The sequence below is a fragment of the Anomaloglossus baeobatrachus genome, chromosome 2, assembly GCF_048569485.1.
Source record: "Anomaloglossus baeobatrachus isolate aAnoBae1 chromosome 2, aAnoBae1.hap1, whole genome shotgun sequence".
NCBI lineage: Eukaryota > Metazoa > Chordata > Amphibia > Anura > Aromobatidae > Anomaloglossus > Anomaloglossus baeobatrachus.
The window spans coordinates 31,016,802-31,038,131 of NC_134354.1; the positions used below are offsets into that span (position 1 = coordinate 31,016,802).

General features: G+C 48.4%; 1 protein-coding gene across 3 annotated transcripts in view; it reads left to right on the forward strand.

The window, feature by feature from the left end:
- The window catches only part of DSCAM (DS cell adhesion molecule), a 656,562-nt gene that overhangs the window by 144,427 nt on the left and 490,805 nt on the right, over positions 1-21,330 (forward strand). For all 3 annotated transcript variants that reach the window (XM_075334961.1, XM_075334962.1, XM_075334963.1), the window contains exons 2-3: positions 8,820-9,137; positions 15,741-15,878. In XM_075334961.1, the coding sequence (XP_075191076.1) occupies positions 8,820-9,137; positions 15,741-15,878 (456 nt within the window). The remainder of the gene's footprint in view (positions 1-8,819; positions 9,138-15,740; positions 15,879-21,330) is intronic.

Consider the following 21,330-nt stretch of genomic DNA (forward strand, 5'->3'; position numbering starts at 1 on the left):
TTAATGGCGGTGGACAGGATATGGGTGGACACTCTGTATACCCTAACTGACCAAGACACATGGCTACATAAAAGAGATCTCTGCTTAAAAGTACAATTTTTTCACTTATCACATGAAATATTGGAAGATTGTGTTAATGGGAGTTTCTAATATCGAAACTGTTTCTTCTTGACTCCTCTGTATGCCCTCAAGAAGAACCCAAGAAAAACGACCTTTTTTTGGAGGGGGGGGTGAATTTCCACTTTTAGTGGCAATAAGTTAAAGATTCCTGAAAAGTCTCCCTTGACATGGCTGAAATTGCAAAGTGGTCTCTATCATCCCCCATGGACTACAAATCTTGTCCAATTCATGTCAGAGAAGCAGCCTGCGAGTGTTTTTTCAATGTTAAGTTGAAGGGGGTGGGAAGCGACATTGATTTTTCATTTAGCATGCTGTCACATGACCAATTTTAACTAGTCCCTATGGGTAAGCCAAGCATTTTTGCTAATTAATGTATATTAGTATTTTGTATTTTCAGCCTCTCAGTACACATTTAGACTAATTGACACCAAAATAGTGTTACATGTTAAATGCTCGAATCAGCGTGGAAGGTCCAGAAGTTGTGAAAATGGAATGTAATGCATAAGGAAGATGTCTGTCCTGAAATCATGGTTAGATGTTGCTTTTTTTTCGCTTTTTAATTTACAGCATAACAGGAAAAAATGTTCTATAAGGCTACTTTCACACATCCGGCTGTAGCAGTGCTGCACAATCCGGCGCTCTGCTGAAAAAACGAAACCGTTTTTCTTCGGCGCTCCATTGGGAGACCCAGACGATTGGGTGTATAGCACTGCCTCCGGAGGCCACACAAAGCAATTACACTAAAAAGTGTAAGGCCCCTCCCCTTCTGGCTATACACCCCCAGTGGGATCACTGGCTCACCAGTTTTCTGCTTTGTGCGAAGGAGGTCAGACATCCACGCATAGCTCCACTGTTTAGTCAGCAGTAGCTGCTGACTATATCGGATGGAAGAAAAGAGGGCCCATACTAGGGCCCCCAGCATGCTCCCTTCTCACCCCACTTGTGGTTTGTAAGGTTGAGGTACCCATTGCGGGTACAGAGGCTGGAGCCCACATGCTGCTTTCCTTCCCCATCCCCCTGAGGGGCTCTGAGGAAGTGGGATCTTACCGGCCTCCAAGCCCTGAGGCCGGGCTCCGTCCACAGACCCATTGAACCTGCTGGATAAGGAGCCGGGGTACCGTTCAGGGACAAGGCCCTGCAACTTTCAGGTACTCTGTGTCCCCGTACAGACAGGCACGCACACGCCAGACTTGCTGGGTGTGTTAGTGCGCCGGGGACAGTAGCGCTCCACGCTGGGCTTGGATCACAGCAGCTTAGCTGTGTGGATTCATGTGCTGGGAACTACCGCGCCGGCCACTCTCGGAGCGGCGGCGCGGCTGGGACTTGTAGTGCGCCGGGGACTTAGCGCCGACCGCGCTTTTACGGCGGCAGCGCTTATAAATTTAGTCCCCGGCTTTTGCGGCCTAGCTCCGCTTCGTTCCCGCCCCCTCCCTGTCAATCAGGGAATGGGACAGACGCTGTGCAATCGTCAGCGCCGAGGGCTGGAGCCTTATTTACATGCTCCAGCCCTCTCACTAGGCACAGTGGGACGCAGGTTTCCCGCTTTTGGTCTGAGCACGCCCAGGGCCCGCCCCCCCCTCCACAGGACTCCGGCAGCCATTCCTGCATGCAGTCTGGCTGGAGGACGGACACAGGCTCTGGGAGACCCAGACTAGGGATTTCTGGCGACCACACACCCGCGTTTAGCGGGCGGTAAGCAGCACATTAGTGCTGGCCCCACTAGTGCCACAGTGTGTATTGGTGTACTTTTTCCTGTACCAGATATATATATATATATATATACTGCACTGTACGGTCGCTTCTTGGCTGTATACCCCTATATTGCTCTGAGGAGACAGCAACATGTCATCCACAAAACGCAAGGGTGCCAAGGCACGGGCTGTATACTCTGCTTGTACAGCATGTGGGGCTAATCTACCAGCAGGCTCCAACGACCCTCATTGTGTGCAATGTTCAGTCCCAGTGGCACTTCGTCAGCCAGAGCATATGGTGGTGGTAGCCCAGGCAGAGGCGCCTGTGAACCCTGCCCCGGTGACGGGGACAGAATTTGCAGTCTTTGCTGATAAAATGTCTGTGACTATGACAAAAATCCTGGAGACCTTGCAGTCCAGGCCAGTGGCTCAGACCATGGACTCTGCTGTGGCTATGTTCCCAGGTCCCCCTCAGTTGGAACTAATCCGTACTTCGAGGGGGTCCCAGGCATCACAGGCTGAGGGCTCTGATTCTGATGACAGTCCCAGGCCGCCTAAGAGAGCTCGCTGGGAGAGACCCTCCACGTCGTCACGCGGGTCAGGGTCTCAGCGAGAAGGGTCTCTATATGATGAGACAGAGGTGGGTGATCAGGAGTCTGGTCCTGACACCGCACTCAATTTGGATACGCCAGATGGTGACGCCATGGTAAACGACCTTATAGCGGCCATCAATAGGCTGCTGGATATTTCTCCACCAGCCCCTTCAGCAGAGGAGGCAGCTGCCCAGCAGGAGAAATTCCATTTCCTGTATCCCAAGCGTAAATTGAGTACTTTTCTGGACCACTCTGACTTCAGAGAATCAATCCAGAAACACCATGCTTATCCGGACAAGCGTTTTTCCAAACGTCTTAAGGATACACGTTATCCCTTTCCCCCTGACGTGGTCAAGCGCTGGACCCAGTGTCCAAAAGTGGACCCTCCAATATCCAGGCTTGCAGCTAGATCCATAGTTGCAGTGGAGGATGGGGCTTCACTTAAAGATGCCAATGACAGACAGATGGACCTTTGGTTGAAATCTGTCTATGAAGCTATTGGCGCGTCGTTTGCTCCAGCATTCGCGGCCGTGTGGGCGCTCCAAGCTATTTCAGCTGGTCTGGCACAGGTGGACTCTTTCTTAAGTCCAGCAGTGCCGCAAGTGGCGTCCTTAACTACGCAAATGACTGCGTTTGCGACCTACGCTATCAATGCGGTACTAGAATCTACGAGCCGTACCTCAATGGCATCCGCCAACTCTGTAGTTTTGCGCAGAGCCTTGTGGTTAAAAGAATGGAAAGCAGATTCTGCTTCTAAAAAATGTTTAACCAGCTTGCCACTATCTGGAGACAGACTGTTTGGTGAGCAATTGGCGGAAATCATTAAACAGTCCAAAGGTAAGGACTCTTCCTTACCCCAGCCCAGATCAACCAAACCTCAACAGAGGAAGTGGCAGTCAAAGTTTCGGTCCTTTCGAGGCTCGGGCAAGTCCCAATTCTCCTCGTCCAAAGGGACTCAGAAAGAGCAAAGGAGCTCTGATTCCTGGCGGTCTCACTCACGCCCCAAGAAAGCAGCCGGAGGTACTGCTTCCAAGGCGGCTGCCTCATGACTTTCGGCCGCCTCCCTCCGCATCCTCGGTCGGTGGCAGGCTCTCCCGCTTTTGCGACATTTGGCTGCCACAGGTCAAAGACCAGTGGGTAACAGACATTTTGTCTCACGGGTACAGGATAGAGTTCAGTTCTCGTCCTCCGCCTCGGTTCTTCAGAACTTCCCCACATCCCGACCGAGCAGATGCCCTTCTGCAGGCGGTGCATTCTCTAAGAGCAGAAGGAGTGGTGGTCCCTGTTCCTCTTCGGGAACAAGGACAAGGTTTTTACTCCAATCTCTTTGTGGTGCCAAAAAAGGACGGCTCATTCCGTCCTGTTCTGGACCTAAAACTGCTCAACAAGCATGTGAACGCCAGGCGGTTCCGGATGGAATCCCTCCGCTCAGTCATTGCCTCAATGTCTCAAGGAGATTTCCTAGCATCAATAGACATCAAAGATGCTTATCTCCACGTGCCGATTGCTACAGAGCACCAACGCTTTCTACGCTTCGTGATAGGAGACGACCATCTTCAGTTCGTAGCTCTGCCATTTGGTCTAGCGACAGCCCCACGGGTGTTCACCAAGGTCATGGCGGCAGTGGTAGCAGTCTTGCACTCTCAGGGACATTCTGTGATCCCTTACTTGGACGATCTACTTGTCAAGGCACCCTCTCAGGAGGCATGCCAACTCAGCCTGAACGTTGCACTGGAGACTCTCCAGACGTTCGGGTGGATCATCAACTTCTCAAAGTCAAATCTGTTACCGACCCAATCACTGACGTATCTTGGCATGGAGTTTCATACTCTCTCAGCGATAGTGAAGCTTCCGCTGGACAAGCAGCGGTCACTACAGACGGGGGTGCAGGCTCTCCTTCAAAGTCAGTCGCACTCCTTAAGACGCCTCATGCACTTCCTCGGGAAGATGGTGGCGGCAATGGAGGCGGTTCCGTTTGCGCAGTTTCATCTGCGCCCACTTCAATGGGACATTCTCCGCCAATGGGACGGGAAGTCAACATCCCTGGACAGGAAAGTCTCCCTTTCCCAGACGGCCAAGGACTCTCTGCAGTGGTGGCTTCTTCCCACCTCATTATCACAGGGAAGATCCTTCCTACCACCGTCCTGGGCGGTGGTCACGACAGACGCGAGTCTGTCAGGGTGGGGAGCAGTTTTTCTCCATCACAGGGCTCAGGGTACGTGGACCCAGCAGGAGTCCACCCTTCAGATCAATGTTCTGGAAATCAGAGCAGTGTATCTTGCCCTACTAGCCTTCCAGCAGTGGCTGGAAGGAAGGCAGATCCGAATTCAGTCGGACAACTCCACAGCGGTGGCATACATCAACCACCAAGGGGGGACACGCAGTCGGCAAGCCTTCCAGGAAGTCCGGCGGATTCTGATGTGGGTGGAAGCCACGGCCTCCACCATATCCGCAGTTCACATCCCCGGCGTAGAAAACTGGGAAGCAGACTTCCTCAGTCGCCAGGGCATGGACGCAGGGGAATGGTCCCTTCACCCGGACGTGTTTCAGGAAATCTGTCGCCGCTGGGGAAGGCCGGACGTCGACTTAATGGCGTCCCGGCACAACAACAAGGTCCCAACCTTTATGGCACGGTCTCGCGATCACAGAGCTCTGGCGGCAGACGCCTTAGTGCAAGATTGGTCGCAGTTCCGGCTCCCTTATGTGTTTCCACCTCTGGCACTCTTGCCCAGGGTGCTACGCAAGATCAGATCCGACTGCAGCCGCGTCATACTCGTCGCCCCAGACTGGCCACGGAGGGCGTGGTATCCGGATCTGTGGCATCTCACGGTCGGCCAACCGTGGGCACTACCAGACCGACCAGACTTGCTGTCCCAAGGGCCGTTTTTCCATCGGAATTCTGCGGCCCTGAACCTGACTGTGTGGCCATTGAGTCCTGGATCCTAGCGTCTTCAGGATTATCCCAAGGGGTCGTTGCCACCATGAGACAGGCTAGGAAGCCCACGTCCGCTAAGATCTACCACAGAACGTGGAGGATATTCTTATCCTGGTGCTCTGCTCAGGGAGTGTCTCCCTGGCCATTTGCATTGCCTACTTTTCTTTCTTTCCTGCACTCTGGGTTAGAAAAAGGTTTGTCGCTCGGCTCCCTTAAAGGGCAAGTCTCGGCGCTATCCGTCTTTTTTCAGAAGCGTCTAGCACGACTTTCTAACGTACGCACGTTCCTGCAGGGGGTTTGTCATATCGTACCCCCGTACAAGCGGCCGTTAGATCCATGGGATCTGAACAGGGTACTGGTTGCCCTCCAGAAGCCGCCCTTCGAGCCTCTGAAGGAGGTTTCACTTTCTAGACTATCACAGAAAGTGGCTTTTTTGGTAGCGATCACATCTCTTCGGAGAGTGTCTGAGCTAGCAGCGCTGTCATCCAAGGCTCCCTTCCTGGTCTTCCACCAGGACAAGGTAGTGCTGCGACCCATTCAGGAGTTTCTCCCGAAGGTGGTATCCTCGTTTCATCTTAATCAGGATATCTCTTTGCCTTCTTTTTGTCCTCATGCAGTTCATCGCTATGAGAAGGATTTACATTTGTTAGATCTGGTGAGAGCACTCAGAATCTACATTTCCCGCACGGCGCCCCTGCGCCGTTCGGATGCACTCTTTGTCCTTGTCGCTGGTAAACGCAAAGGGTCGCAGGCTTCCAAGGCCACCCTGGCTCGATGGATCAAAGAACCAATTCTTGAAGCCTACCGTTCTGCTGGGCTTCCGGTTCCATCAGGGCTGAAGGCCCATTCTACCAGAGCCGTGGGTGCGTCCTGGGCACTACGACACCAGGCTACGGCTCAACAGGTGTGCCAGGCAGCTACCTGGTCGAGTCTGCACACTTTCACCAAACATTATCAGGTGCATACCTATGCTTCGGCGGACGCCAGCCTAGGTAGAAGAGTCCTGCAGGCGGCAGTTGCCTCCCCGTAGGGGAGGGCTGTCTTGCAACTCTAACATGAGGTATTTCTTTACCCACCCAGGGACAGCTTTTGGACGTCCCAATCGTCTGGGTCTCCCAATGGAGCGCCGAAGAAGAAGGGAATTTTGTTACTTACCGTAAATTCCTTTTCTTCTAGCTCCTATTGGGAGACCCAGCACCCGCCCTGTTGTCCTTCGGGATTTTTGGTTGTTTTTCGGGTACACATGTTGTTCATGTTGAATGGTTTTCAGTTCTCCGACGTTACGTCGGAGTGAATTTGTTTAAACCAGTTATTGGCTTTCCTCCTTCTTGCTTTTGCACTAAAACTGGTGAGCCAGTGATCCCACTGGGGGTGTATAGCCAGAAGGGGAGGGGCCTTACACTTTTTAGTGTAATTGCTTTGTGTGGCCTCCGGAGGCAGTGCTATACACCCAATCGTCTGGGTCTCCCAATAGGAGCTAGAAGAAAAGGAATTTACGGTAAGTAACAAAATTCCCTTCTTTTTTGCCGCCGGTTTAGTTTTTTCCAGCATTGACTTGCATTGGCGCCGCATTGTGCCGCATGGGCTTGCGTTCCGTCCGATTTTTGCGGCATGCGGCAGATTTAGCCGATGCGGCGGCCGGATTGAAGGTTCCCTGGCACGTTTTTTGCTCCGGCAAAAAAAAAAAAACGCATCGCGCCGCATCCGGCCGCTGTGGCGCATTTTTCAGTGCATGCCTATGGCCGCCGCATGCGGTTTCTTCGACTGCGCATGCTCAATAGCGTGCCGCAACCGGAAAAAAAACGGACGGGCCGCATGTAAAAACTTATGCAAAGGATGCGGTGTTTTCGCCGCATCCGTTGCATAGGTTTCACAGCCGGATTGAGCCGCAGTGCTCAAACCGGATGTGTGAAAGTAGCCTTAGCAAGCAATGGTTTACAAGCAAATTGGTACATATGATGTAGTATTACCGTCAAGTTTGGGAATTTTGGGGAAACCACAAATGGGGTTTCTCAGGGTCACAGAGACGGATTTCAAATCGATATAAATGAATCTGACAACAATGATCACGCCGAGACGTATTCACTGTTTGAGCGGAAGCAGGCTTCTGGCTCATGTGTTAAGAATTTCATGATTATACAGTCCAATATTTGACCTTGAAATGGGAACAAGGAGTAAGGGGTGCTTCACACACAGCGAGGTCGCTGCTGAGATCGCTGCTGAGTCACACTTTTTGTGACGCAGCAGTGACCTCATTAACGATCTCGCTGTGTGTGATACTGAGCAGCGATCTGGCCCCTGCTGTGAGATCGCTGCTCGTTACACACAGCCCTGGTTCGTTTTTTTATTGTTGCTCTCCCGCTGTGACGCACAAATCGCTGTGTATGACAGCGAGAGAGGAACGATCTGAATGTGCAGGGAGCAGGAGCCGGCTTCTGGAAGCTGCGGTAAGCTGTAACCAGGGTAAACATCGGGTAACCACGGTGGTTACCCGATATTTACCTTCGTTACCAGCCTCTGCCGCTCTCGCTGCCAGTGCCGTCTCCCTGCTCTCTCTCACATGTAGCTGCAGTACACATCGGGTTAATTAACCCGATGTGTACTGTAGCTAGGAGTGCAGGGAGCCAGCGCTAAGCAGTGTGCGCGGCTCCCTGCTCTCTGCACATGTAGCTGCAGTACACATCGGGTTAATTAACCCGATGTGTACTGTAGCTAGGAGAGCAGGGAGCCAGCGCTAAGCAGTGTGCGCGGTTCCCTGCTCTCTGCACATGTAGCGACGTTATGATCGCTGCTGCGTCTCTGTGTTTGACAGCTAAGCAGCGATCATAACAGCGACTTACAAGGTCGCTGTTACGTCACAGAAAATGGTGACGTAACAGCGACGTCGTTGTCGCTGTCGCTATGTGTGAACCCAGCTTAAAAGATAAAGCCCCAGCTTCACATCCTAGCTGGTGAGAACCAACATGTTATGAATACAATCAGTGTGTTATGAATACTTCTTTGTTCAATGTACATTTTGGCTTATCCATCTTGGTTAACACATTCCTGCACATCTTAGAATCCTATTATGGCGTCTATACAATTGCCATACAGACATACAGATAATTATGCAACGACATCTATGCTTTAATTATATACTCACACACACAGATTATCTTATTACATCTGGACACACGGCCTACAGCCCAGGCCTTACCCCCACATTACCAATAAATGGACTGAGGTGGCGGGATTCTCTGTGTCATGCTCCACCCCCTCAGACACGCCGCTACCCATTACACAGTATCCGTTTTGCCTGGAGTGTTCCTTTTAACATTCCTAAAAAGGGGATTTCATACTGTTCATACTGTTCTACTAGTCATATTCATTGCCACGCTCACGTGTTAATATCTGCTAGGGATACTTTTTGATTTTAGGTGGAGATGACCTTTAATAATCATCTTGTCACTAACATCGGTGTTCTCTCTTCTTCTCTTTCAGTTTCTTGTGAAGATCTACACGCCAGCTTATATTTTATCAATGCATCTCTGCAAGAGGTAGTATTTGCTAGCACCACGGGGGCCTTGGTACCCTGCCCTGCAGAAGGAGTCCCCCGTGTGACGCTCAGATGGTACCTAGCAACGGGCGAGGAGATCTACGATGTCCCTGGGATCCGCCACGTCCACCTTAATGGCACTCTCCAAATTTTCCCTTTCCCTCCTTCAAGCTTTAATAACTTAATCCATGATAATACTTATTATTGCACAGCTGAAAACCCTTCAGGGAAAATCAGGAGTCAGGATGTCCACATTAAGGCCGGTAAGTGTGTAAGATTTCATCAGATTGCTTAAATGTTTTATGTAATTTTGGGTAACAATTATACACACACATGTACACAATTGCTTTTCTAGATGCTTACCAGTGGGTCAAATAATCAGTCCGGATCTGTAAGTGTCTAGTCGAAAAGGCTATGTGCGCACGTTGCGTAATTACATGCAGTTACGCTGCGCTTTGTAGCGCAGCGTAACTGCATGCGTCCTGCGTCACCTGCATAATCTATGGAGATTATGCAGGGGCCGTGCGCACGTGGCGTCTTAGAGCGCAGTGGTTCAGCTGCTGCCCGAAGCGCTGCGTTCTAAGAAGTGACATGTCACTTCTTCCGTGCGCTTTGCCGGCAGCTCCTGCTCTGTCTATGGCATCGCATCGGCTTTTTTTTTTTCACTACGGACATTTCTGCAGCGATTTGAAGCGCACATGTGCTCTTCAGATCGCTGCAGAAATTTCTGCAGTGAAGTACGCAACGTGCGCACATAGCCAAAGGCTCCTCTCCGCCTGCTACTTTAGAATGACTGCTTTCTCCCTGCAAGCTTGTATTAGGAGAGACCTGATGGCCATTGTCGGCAGGCAAGGAGAAACCGCTGGGGACCTGTCTTTTCGACTAGTCAGCCATGTAGCTCAGTCCCCAACGACAGCTTTTCATGGTCAAACACACGTGGCTGATACAGCCAGCGCCTGATACATGCTACTTGTGGTTCAGGCAGCATGTAAGGACCCTTTAAGAACCAGGTAGTTTGGATCTTAACGGGACTCTGTAACCGCGGAATTTGCTGCGGAAAACCTGCAGATTTATTAGATAAATCCGCAGGTTTTAGCAAGTACAGACACTCCCCATGTCATCCAATGGGACCTGGGGAGTGCGGTGTCCATGCTGCGGTATGTGCGGCTGCGGAATATGCTGTGGATGTCCCGCAGCCGCACATAACTGCATGTCAATTATTACTGCGGAAATGCCTGCGGAAATCCCGGCCCTCCACTATGGAGATAGGGGCCGGGACTTCCGCAGGTAAGCCGCACAAATGTCCGCAGGTTTACCACAGATATTTAGCTGGAATCCCGCAGCTATGGATAGCTGCGGATTCCGGGAATCAGCTGCGGATATATCCGCAGGTACAGAGTCCCGTGGGTACATAGCTTAATGCGGCCAAAATATCCTAAATGCCTGGAAAGTGGAGAACACAGAAAGAAGAGTTCAGCAGCTGATATGGCCAGGAGCCCAGGAAATGTGGATTTTAGGGCAATAGAGAAGTTTGTTTCTGAGGCACCATGTAGTCCAGACTTGGGAGTGTAGTGAAAGAATACTGGACTTGCCTGGCCCGGGCACGGGTACTGCAGAGAGGTGGGCTACGGAATAGAGGAAAGAAAGTCATTAATGCCGTATATCTGAAATGTTTCTTGCCAAATATGTGCCTCCACCTGTGACTGCTAAGCCTGTGCCTCTATTCAATACTGTAGATGTGATCAATGAGTCTTGAACCTGATTTAACATATGTACTGTATGTATTACGTTGACCAGTGAAAATCAAAATTTACTTAGTCTGGACTAAATCCTTCCTAGTCTGTTAGGGCTGGTTCACACTAAGCGACAGCGTCAACGAGGTCGCTGTTACGCCACCATTTTCTGTGACGTAACAGCGACCTTGTAAGTCGCTGTTATGATCGCTGCTTAGCTGTCAAACACAGCAGCCGAAGCAGCGATCATAACCGCGAGAGCAGGGAGCCACGCACGCTGCTTAGCACTGGCTCCCTGCTCTCCTAGCTACAGTACACATCGGGTTAATTAACCCGATGTGTCCTACAGCTACATGTGCAGAGAGCAGGGAGCCGCGCACACTGCTTAGCGCTTAGCTTTGCTCTCCTAGCTACAGTACAGATCGGGTTAATTACCTGATGTGTACTGCAGCTACATGTGCAGAGAGCCGGAGCCGGCAGCACAGGCAGCGTGAGAGCTGCAGATGCTGGTAACTAAGGTAAATATCGGGTAACCACCTTGGTTACCCGATGTTTACCCTGGTTACAGCTTACCGCAGCTGCCAGATGCCGGCTCCTGCTCCCTGCTCGCTTCATTTCGTCGCTCTCTCGCTGTCACACACAGCGATCTGTGCGTCACAGCGGGAGAGCGCCTTTGAAGAAAACGAACCAGGGCTGTGTGTAACGAGCAGCGATCTCGCAGCAGGGGCCAGATCGCTGCTCAGTGTCACACACAGCGAGATCGCTAATGAGGTCACTGTTGCGTCACCAAAACCGTGCCGTAGCAGCGATCTCAGCAGCGATCTCGCTATGTGTGAAGCACCCCTTACTCTGACAGTCATCGGTTAGTATCTGGCCATAGAGGTCACATCTGTAGTAACACGTCACACACCCAGAGGGCTCCGTTTTACTTATGTATAGGGTTTCCATATGGATGGCTTTAATGGAAACAAGTCCTTTAATTTAATTTAATTTAATGGAAACAAGTGACTGTAGTCCTCTTTGTATATCCGCACTGAGAATCCACATTTTTTGACATGTATAAATGTATGTGTGACTCGCCCACCCCAGGGCCTTAGGTGACTCTGTGTCGGGCTGGACTAGTCCGGGGTAGTCAGCGGTGGTGGGGCCCGATTCAGTGACCCTGGCGGAGTCAATACAATATGATGTGGCAATATTGGGGAGATGATGATAATGTTTATATGAATATTCGTGACGCCACCTGTGGTAATTTGCAGCTATGGAGCCGCAGCTGCTGGAAGGGACCTCCGAGGCTGGTGTTATGGCAGCTGAGATGTTGTTTGCTCTCCACAGGTAGAGCGGGGACCCCGGGGCAACCTTTGGCGCTTGGTAAAGTCTATGGTGTTTAATGATGAGGTGCAGAATAAACCAGACGACACAGGGCTTGCAGTTAAGATGTTTTACTCACTGTTCAGTCTCAGTACTGCAGTAGACCGGTTACCCACGGAGTGCCAGGATCCGCTGTGAGGGGCCGCCGCCGATCCCGGATAGGTTAAGGGTCAGTCCCAGTGTACCCCTCTTGTGTGTGTCCTTTTCTGACTGGCTTCCTAGCCTTCAACTGTTTTAGCTGGTCTTGGCCTCCACCACAGGGCCTGTACAAAGGGGGCTGACCGCAGTCGTACCTTGCCCTCTTCACCGGGGGTCTGTGGCGGGACGTGGCCCTGGACGCTTGCAACGATCTCCCAGGCCTTCGGTTTTACTTTTGAGGAATTGTCTTTTTTCCCTCTGTCTAGGGACCATCCCTGAGTGCAGCCAGATCCCTCCACCCGATATTGTCAGTGGAACAGGTCACGAGACAATTGCCCTTCCGTGGCCCTGGAATCCTTTCTATTTTTCTTTCAGTGTCAACTGGGCCTAACTAGACCCCAGGATCTCCACCAGGAACCTCCTTCGGTCTCTGTCCTTTCTCTCTACGCTGTCCTTTCCTGACAGCCCACCTCCTCACTCCTCTAATCCTTCTGACAGACTGACTTGAACTTCCTAGTTCCTTTTTCTACTCTCACTTTCTGACTCCTCCCACACACCCACTGACTAGGCCCCACCCACACCATTGGGACCAGCGATGGAACTTATGGCCCCATGACTAAACTATGGGGGTTGTTGCCACTATCCCTGACCCGGTGTATGCCTACCAATTGGTGTGTGCAAGTTTTGTCTGTACACCGGATGGGATATCACACCTCTGGCTGAGGTGCAATATCTTCTGTGGCGACGGAAGCCTCAGGGGCGCCACATGTGCACACATTGAGCATTTGTTTCTGTAAATTTCTGCATCTCTGGGCAGAAAAAACGCCACGGAAATTCTGTGTATTTACCCCGTTTTTCAGTTTAAAAATTCTCATTGACTTTGCTGGCATCAGGATTTGTTTGCATTTTTGTGACAAATCTGCAGTATCTGCACTCAAAAATGCATCAAAAACCCCATTAAAAACGCACCATGTGCACACAGCCTTAAGGGGGCTTTACATGCTACGACATCGCTGCCGATATATCGTCGGGGTCACGTCGTTAGTGACGCACATCCGTCGCCGGTAGCGACATCGCAATGTGTAGCACTAATGAGCGACGATCAACGAGCGCAAAAACGTGCAAAATCGTTGCTCATTGACACGTCGTTCATTTCCTTAATATCGGTGCTGCTGCAGGTACGATGTTGTTTGTCGTCCCTGCAGCAGCACACATCGCTACGTGTTACACCGCAGGAACGACAAACATCTCCTTACCTGCAATGCGGGAGAAAGGAGGTGGCCGGGATGTTACGTCCCGCTCATCTCCGCCCCCTCCTCTGCTATTGGACGGCCGCTTGGTGACATCGCTGTGACGCCGAACGCACCTCCCCCTTGAAAGAGGGATTGTTCGCCGGCCACAGCGACGTCGCTGACAAGGTATGTGCGTGTGACACTGCCGTAGCGATATTGTTCGCTACAGCAGCGATCACTAAATGTCGTACATACGACGGGGACGGGTACTATCCCGTGCGATATCGCTAGCGATGTCGCAGCGTGTAAAGCACCCTTTAAATGTCTATGATGGCAGAAACATCTTAGGAAAATATTCTCTTTATAAACAACAAGTTTATTGCATTCCAGAACTAAAATCTAAATTGTTTTTGTTTGTTTTTTTTGTAATATTTAAAAAAATAATTTGCTTTGTGTATCCTTTACTGTCCTTTAGTTGTATGAGGCTTTTCCCTCTGTTCAGACAAAGTCTGATTTTTTCCCATGACCAGTTAGCATAGTGGGGGGTCGGCTGTTAGGTCATATGACGTTTTGCTGCTTGCAGATAAATTACTTGCAGATTTCAAAAAGGAACCAGCAGAATCTGGACAGATTATGTCCCAGGAAAAAGAAAAGTCTTAAGTTCCCATTCATTCAAGGAAACTTTTACCACGGAAACCTAATATTACAATGCCTCCCGGCTGCGTTACTGAAAGTGCAGGTATCAGGGGAAATCAAACTTTTTTCTTCCCAGGAGCTGCTGACTTCCAGTCGGAGCAGCTGCTGTCATCACTCACTTCAATGTGCGGTGGCTTGAAGTACGCCCCCCCCATTTGACTTTGATTGACAGATTGCTCTCCACAGATTTGCTGCAGAGCTAGCTGTCAATCAGAGTGAAAGGGCGTTTTTACGGTCTTTGCTGTATAGTGAGCGATGGCCATAGGCGCTCCGGGCACGCCACCATGACTGAAAACCACTTTCAAGAAAGTGTCCGGAAAGCATTGTAATCCTATTTATCTGCTGAATAACCCCTATATCTGCAGGTAAATGGCATTTTCCTAGTTGACAGGTTCCATTTTAAGACTTTTCTTTTGCACAGGGAGCACTGGAGTAAGATGCCTCGAGTTCAGAAGGCGTGTGTCTCTTTAAAGGAGTCTGTAAGCAGAGAATGACTGTTCACACCAAGCACAGGCGCTTGGTGCACATTCGGTGTGGACAGACATTTAGGCCGGCTTCTCACTTGCGAGTTTCTCGCAGTAGAGCAATGCGAGAAAAACTCGCATTGAAATCGGACACATGTTAGTCAATGATTCAGCTCTCATCTGCGATTTTTTTTCTCAGTCCAAATCGGACCGAGAAAAAAATCGCAGCATGCTGCTTTTTTGCGAGTTTCTCGCACCATTTGTCCCAATGATTTCCTATGGAAGGGGATTAAAAGTAGCATCACACACGCGCACCACCGTTCACATTTGCGAGTGTGGCAGTAACTTCGCTCATTAGATGAATGTGACAGCACATTCCCATAGGTTAATTAAATGACACATGTGTAATAGCTTTTATCTAATTAAGATGTTGCATGAAACTAGCATCGCAATCGCAACACACACGCGAGCAAAAAGCATCGCACTTGCGTTGCACTCGCACCTAACGTGAACTAAAATCAGCCGAGTATTTTTCAGCCCAGTCGGACCGATTTTACTCGCATAGATGTGTTTCCAGCCTTAAGTGCACCTTCCCACCTGCTTGTTTTCCATCTTTCCCCATCCCTCTGAAGCTGTCAAACAGGAAAGAGGGGGTGCGGGGAGTAGAGGGAAAATAAGTTTGTGGCTAGGAGCACTTAAAGGGGATATCTGGAACTTAAAAAAAGTGCCTAAGCACGGACAGGCACATAGTTGCTTCCTACCTGCCTGTTGCCGTTCACTGTCAACAGAGGAATCACAGACCGCTTCTGATACAGTGGCTTCGTTAACAGAATGTGGCGTCTTTTCTGCTCTGCTTTGTAGACGGGGCGGGAATGTTGACATTGTGCTGATTGACTGCTGGCTCCTCACTGCTTAACTGGGGGAACCGGCTGTCAATCAGCATGACATCAGCAATGATGCCCATCTACGGAGCAGAACGGATGAGAAGCCGCCGCTCTGATGATGCAATGTCAATGGAAGCTACAGAATTGCCAGCAGGGGGAGTCACTGACCGCTTTGTGACAGCGAAGAACGACTCCGGCCACAACAGGCAGGTAGTAGCCTATAACCACAGGGCACATAGGTCTACATAGAAGCAGTGTTCACAAAAAGGTAATTTTTGATGGTTACTTTCTTGCTTCATAATTTTTTTTTAATAATATATTAATATGTTTAATTTTGTACTTTGTGCTTAGTTTTACGGGAAGCCTATACGGTCCGAGTGGAGGACCAGAAAGCCATGAGAGGCGGTGCAGCAGTTTTCAAGTGCATTATTTCCTCCCCGGTGGAGGCCTACGTCTCGTGGGAGAAGGACACAGTCTCACTTGTCTCAGGTACGTTATCCCTAATATCATCTTCTAGTCTGACGTTTCCTTTCTGGATTTCCCTGCAAATTATAAAGCCTTTGGCCACGTCTGTTGATCTGGAGGACGTGCCGCAGAGACGTTGCACATGTGATTAATAGCTTCTACATCCCTGTAATTAGGTTTTGTCTCTCAGGGTTACTTACTGTTTACGTCTTATGTCAAGGAAGAGACCGTTCAATAGTATGAGCCAGACTTAAAATCATCTAAATATTGGTACCTTAAGTGTAAATAGTGAATTGTTTTTTGTTTTTTTTTAAATTCTGTTGGTTAAATAGGCTGCAGTATTTGATGCCATAATGATAGACTGCTTTAATGTCACGAGTCATGTAGGAATGGCCTGCCATTTCTGTACTGTTACTAGTTCTCAGTGATATTGTCACACGGTGTCTCAGCTCCGCACTTACTGATATTGTCACACAGTGTCTCAGCTCAGCACTTACTGATATTGTCACACGGTGTCTCAGCTCCGCACTTACTGATATTGTCACACGGTCTCTCAGCTCCGCACTTACTGATATTGTCACACGGTGTCTCAGCTCCGCACTTACTGATATTGTCACACGGAGTCTTAGCTCTGCACTTACTGATATTGTCACACAGTGTCTCAGCTCCGCACTTACTGATATTGTCACACGGAGTCTCAGCTCCGCACTTAGGCTGCTTTCACACATCAGTTTTTTGCCATCAGGCACAATCCGGCAAAAACATGAAAAAACGGATCCGTCGTCTATTGCCGCCGGATCCGTTTTTTCCCTCATAGACTTTCATTATCGCCGGATTGTGCCGGATGGCCTTGCTCTTCTACTATTTTTTGCCGGATCCGGCAAAATTTACTTGTCCGGCGGCCGGATGAAACGTTGAAGTGAACGTTTTGTGTCCGGCAAAAAAAAACGGATCACGCCGTACGGCGTGTTATATAATAGAAGCCTATGAACGCTGGATCCGGTGTAATGCGGCAAAAGACGGATCCGGCCGCCGGATCCGTTTTTTTAAACTGAGCATGCTTAGAATCACACCGGATCTGTCAAAAAACTGAAGGAACTGATGGAAAAAACTGATGCAACTGATCCGTCGCATCAGTTTTTTCGCCGGATCGTGCCTGATGCCAAAAAACTGATGTGTGAAAGTAGCCTTACTGATATTGTCACACAGTGTCTCAGCTCTGCACTTACTGATATTGTCACACGGAGTCTCAGCTCTGCACTTACAGATATCATAGCGTCCTGTGACAGGCAGCATTATAACTGATGTCACTAGGATCATATACAATTATAGGCTCTATGCTGAGTGATGTAATCGAATCCCAGTAGTAATGTCATAGATTACTGATAGTCATGATGTCACTAATTGGCTGCATTCTTATCAATATCACTGTTTTACTGATATGGCGTAATTCTAGTCTGTAACTAATGTACAGCACAAATAATAAATGTATCATCAAATAAATAAAAGGACAGCATTGTTACCAGTTTCAAAGTGGCATCACAGATCAGCAGCACAACAAGCCACAATGCAGAAACCCAATGTTTTGGGGGTTTTTTTGTCGGCAATGTGGATTAGTAAGATAGATGATGGTGGATACTGATAATGTCAGGTTGCTAAGCAACAAAGTGACTTCCAGTATATTATTTTACAATCGGTGATTCCTGCAGATAAAACATGGAAAAAAATAAAGGGTTTTTTTTTTATAAGGTCACTGCTTCAATTTGTGTATAGCTACAAATCAGGGGGCAAATACTTAGATAATGATGAGATGAAAATTAGTTTTATTGTCTTCTGGTTCAAAGATAAATACACCTTTTGGATCTGCAGGGGATGTACTTAAAGTGTTATTATACCAGAATATCCCAATAACAAATAAATCCAATAAAAGAGTTTTTTATTAATGGTAATTGTTTATTAAAAACATGAAAGACAAATACAGACAATTAAAACCTACATAAAACCAAAAGTCAGGGAAGACAGGCTGTGCAACTCCCTGAGGAAGCAGCAGTGTGAAACGTGCGTTGGAGTGAGAGGCAGGGAGGCTGGTGTGCGATCCACCATGGCTACAGGTCTGTGCATGGTTAAAGGGGCAGTTGTCTTTTTTGCAGTTATAGCATTTAACTATTGAAAGGTCAATTTTTGACCGTACCATTGACTGCATTATTGACTGTATTATTGACATATATTATATAATTAATCTGGTCCCCATATATATAGATTTAATTTATGTACCTGGTGTCCATGCTGGGTTGCACAGCCTGTCTTCCCTGCCTTTTGGTTTTATGTAGGTTTTAATTGTCTGTATTTGTCTTTCATGTTTTTAATAAACAATTACCATTAATAAAAAACTCTTTTATTGGATTTATTTGTTATTGGGATATTCTGGTATAATGTTGTTTTGTATATCCTGGTAGGATTAATTAATTGTGGATAAATCCGGTTAACCTTCTGATTTGGGTATATGATGTACTTAAAGTGGCCCATGGATCCGCCCTCTGAGAGCCTGCAATAGCCATAACATCTAATATATATAAAGCTCTGTGTGTGTGTGTGTATGTATGCTAAAGAAATTCGTGCCGTCGCATTTACAATTATGAAATTTTGCACAGACACTCCATTTGACTCAGGGAACATTATAGACGATGTTTTGAGGGGAACTTTTACAGTTATTCACCAAAAAACCCGCCTCCATTAAAGTCAATGGAGCTGGGAGCCACAATACAGCCAGAACTTTAGAAGAATGTGCAACCACGCCCTTGAATGAAATGTTGACGTGTCACAATGCAGCCAGGGAAAGAGACAGACAGACACAGACCGGGAAAGAGATAGACAGACAGGGAGAGAGACAGACAGACAGGGAGAGAGACAGACAGACAGGGAGAGAGACAGACAGACAGGGAGAGAGACAGACAGACAGGGAGAGAGACAGACAGACGACAGGGAAAGAGACAGACAGACGACAGGGAAAGAGACAGACAGACGACAGGGAAAGAGACAGACAGACGACAGGGAAAGAGACAGACAGACGACAGGGAGAGAGACAGACAGACAGGGAGAGAGACAGACAGACAGGGAGAGAGACAGACAGACAGGGAGAGAGACAGACAGACAGGGAGAGAGACAGACAGACGACAGGGAAAGAGACAGACAGACGACAGGGAAAGAGACAGACAGACGACAGGGAAAGAGACAGACAGACGACAGGGAAAGAGACAGACAGACGACAGGGAAAGAGACAGACAGACGACAGGGAAAGACTGGGAGAGAAACAGAGAGACAGTTACTATCCTAGGCAATGTCGGGTGCTAGCCCCTATATCATATTGCATATATACCAGCCACCATATTGAAAGTTGTAACACATGTCAATAACGTAGCTCTATTAGCATATCACAGAATATATCATCTACATTGCAGGTAAAGCGCTGGTGGCTGCTAGATCTGTATTTCTACCATGACACCTCCTTATTTTTATTTTTAAAGGAAAGCAGTTTTTGGCTGACATCTTGATTGCAGAGATCAGTATCTTTGGGCATTGTTTTGTCATGATGGTAACATAGTAACTGGCCCTCAAGCTAGGGAGTTCTAACTGACCCTTATCCCCAAGGTACTTATGAAAGTGAAGAGGTCTGGACCACCAGCCTAGCCCTGACTCCTGATCAGCCCTAGGTCCACTACCCCCTCACTGCAAACCCAGGAGAGGACAGGACTCGAGTGGTAAATTCAATGCAGAATGACCGACTGGGGGAAAATAGAGCTCAAGCTCCCAGCAATCACTCACAGGGGTATACACAAAATGTGCTCAGGAGGAAATAAAGAAAAGGAAGGAAATAATCAAACGACAAGAGTATTTCCACAACACACCAGAATAGCGTACAGCAGTTCACCAGTAGTTGGATCACCATGCACACAGACCGGAATCGCATAAGCTATTATCGTCAGGAGCAGATTTCACCATCTTTTAAAAGGATTGAGGCCTCCAGAAACCTATGACCCTAGCAGCAATTCACAGGCCAGCAGGAATTAACTCCTGTGAGACCAATCACTAAGTAAGCACAGAACTGGTCAACGTCCGGCTCTAACATAGCAACTCAAAGAGCACCAGGTAACGTGTCAGACTCTGCAGTGTGAACAGGGTCAGAAGGCGCCAGGACACCTGGCGAGTTCAGAACTGAATGCCGTGTGACAGGTTTCTGATAATGTGAAATGATGCCTGGTCCAGGTGTCCTATCAGGAGGTGAGACAAGAATGCATGTCATATATAGCATGAGAAAGAGATGTGCGTTTAGTGCACAGGAGAGGCGACAGACTGCGCAGCAGCATGCACCTCACATGCCCTGTCCAAAATACAGCCACAGCAGCAGAATTCACACCATTAGGCAGAGGGGGGCCAAATACATTAAAAAAATGTATATAATGACTGTATCAAGAGGCTGTCCCAGATTTGGAAAACATGGCTGTTTTATTTCAAAGCAACCTCACAACTTTAATGACCAGTATTTCAATTTAACTCCTTTGAAGTGAGTGGTTTAAGCTGCAATACCGCACACTATGTCATGAGTGATATGGAAGAAGGCAGCTGGGTTTCTCTAATCCCCCTTTAAAGGGAATCTGTCAGCAGGTTTTTGCTATATAATCTGAGAATAGCATGATGTAGGGACAGAAGCTCTGATTCCAGCGATGTGTCTCATGCTGGTCATTTTGATACAATCACTTTTCTCTGCTGAAGATCTAGCAGTGCTCAGAATGCTGTACGGTGTATAACCCCACTGATTGGCAGCTCTCTGTGTATACTGTTCATTGGCAGAAAGCTGCCAATCAGTGGTGTGAGAGGGATTACACCGAGCAGCTGACCAGGAGGCACAAGACAGTTAAGGCCCTGTCACACACAGAGATAAATCTTTGGCAGATCTGTGGTTGCAGTGAAATCATGGACATATTGTTCCATTTGTACACAGCCACAAACCTGGCACTGATTGTCCACAATTTCATTGCAACCACAGATCTGCTGCAGATTTATCTCTGTGTGTGACAGGGCCTTTAGTCCTGTAGTGATAATCTCCTGCTGATAAAACACTTATTTTATTGGAACAACAACACACAGCCTAGTAAGTGTCACATCGCTGGAGTCAGGGTCTCAGCCCCTACAGCAAGCTGCTCTTAGATTGCATAGCAAAAACTTGCTAACAGATTGCCTTAATATATGTTTGTGTACAGACACACATATATTCTGTTTGGCATCAAACACAATTCTGCCTTTGTATCAAATATTAAAATAGAAGGCATCATTTAGTGTAACAGTGGGCATGCTGTATAAAATACTGTACAATTTTCACTATTTTTTGTTATTTTGTGTGGTTGTTTCTGCAGAAAATCCCTTCTTCCCAGAATAGCCTGTAGAATAGCCGGGCTGGTGGGGATGGCTGGGCCGCCAG